We start from the raw sequence: 1634 nt of genomic DNA on the forward strand, positions 1-1634 counted from the left end.
TGTGAGACGTTTACACAGACTACTGGTTGTGCCTCTGTAGTATTGGCACTCCGTGCTCCTCACATGTAGCTCACATTTTATGTTAAGTCGTGTGACATACGCAAGGTTTATATTCTGTCATTGAATCCTTGCTCTTGTGTGACTTCCATTGTTTAGATGCTTTGCAAGTTCTTTCCTGGCTCTGAAGTGCCACTCACAAATGCTCCACTGCCAGGGTGGCGGGTGCCCGTGTGCCCTCCTATTTGCAGATCTCAGGGTACTGATGTTTCTGTACATAGTACAGGCCTCAGGACTTGGCTCCACAAATTGTCTGTCTCAAAGCATCTTTTACATCCTTATTTCTCAGGGTGTAAATGAGGGGATTTAACATTGGTGTCACTGCTGCATAAAATATAGAGACAATTTTGTCCCCATCTTGGGACTTTTTAGTCTGGGGCCTCACATAAATATATATTAGTGTCCCAAAGTAGATGGTGACCACAATCAGGTGAGAGCCACAAGTAGAAAAAGCTTTAAACCTAGCCTCAGTTGGGCGGATTCTTAAGACAGCCTTGAGGATAAAAAGGTAAGAGATAAGAATGCAAATTAAAGGTAGTGGCATTGAAATGACAGCACATGCGATCATCATAATCTCTAGGGAAGTGGTATTGGAGCATAGCAATTTAAAGATGGCCTCGACCTCGCAGGAGAAGTGATTCACTGTGTTATGTCCACAGAAACTGATGGGAAAGAGCAGAATAGGGGTAACAGTGAGCAGGAGGGCTGTCACCCAGGCAACAAGAGCCATCAAAAGACACACTCGGGAAGACATGACCACCTTATACCTCAGTGGATCTGAAATAGCCACAAATCGGTCATAAGCCATAATGGCAAGAAGAAAACACTCAGCCAATGCCAAGAAGGCCCGGATGGCAAGCTGGGAGAAACAGGAGCTGTAGGAGATGGTGGGAAAGTTGTGCAGTGAGTTCACCATGGTCAGGGGCACAGAACTGGTGGAGAACAGAAGATCCAGGAAAGACAAGTTCCCAAGGAAGAAATACATCGGGGTGTGTAGCTGAGAGTTAGCGCCTACCAGGAAAATGATCATGCCGTTTCCCGCCAAAGTTACTAGGTACAGAAACATCAGTACCCAGAAAAGAATGCTCTGGGGGGTGGGGTGGCTAGACAGGCCCACGAGAATGAACTCAGTCACTTTGCTATGGTTTCCAATTTCCTGGTAATTCATGCCCTCTGTCCGCAGCTATGGGAGGGGAGAGAAAACAGAAGAATTGACTCTCTATTACCAAACTGGGTAAAGCACAGGAGTCCTTGACACAAGCTCATCTCTGAATTTTTCAGCCTGTAAACCACAAGCAGCTCATACCCCACCCCCATCCTTGTAGCCTTTGCTGCGAAAATAAAAGGGCCATCCTCTAGCAAAATGAGTTGGGACTCCCAGACTTGTAAGAGCACAGGTGTTTAAGGAAGAGAGACCAAAGGGCCACCAAGTGGCCCATGAGCTTCCACTTGAGGCTAAATGAGTCCTGGCCAACAGCTGGGAACCAGCTCCCTCAGCAGTCAGGAGTAGAAGGGGACTAGTATGGTGCCATCAGGTAGAGACAAAAGAAAGGAAAGGCGGAGAGGCCAGAATATTT

The 1634-nt window shown here is 46.9% G+C and overlaps 1 protein-coding gene across 1 annotated transcript; it reads right to left on the reverse strand.

Moving 5' to 3' along the window:
• Positions 1-286: 286 nt before the first annotated feature.
• On the reverse strand, positions 287-1225 carry LOC101565594 (olfactory receptor 13H1-like). Its single transcript, XM_012517836.1, has one exon. The coding sequence runs from the start codon at positions 1223-1225 to the stop codon at positions 287-289; it is 939 nt and encodes a 312-aa protein (XP_012373290.1).
• Positions 1226-1634: the final 409 nt, after the last annotated feature.

The sequence above is a fragment of the Octodon degus genome, unplaced genomic scaffold, assembly GCF_000260255.1.
Source record: "Octodon degus isolate 3935 unplaced genomic scaffold, OctDeg1.0 scaffold00218, whole genome shotgun sequence".
Taxonomy (NCBI): domain Eukaryota; kingdom Metazoa; phylum Chordata; class Mammalia; order Rodentia; family Octodontidae; genus Octodon; species Octodon degus.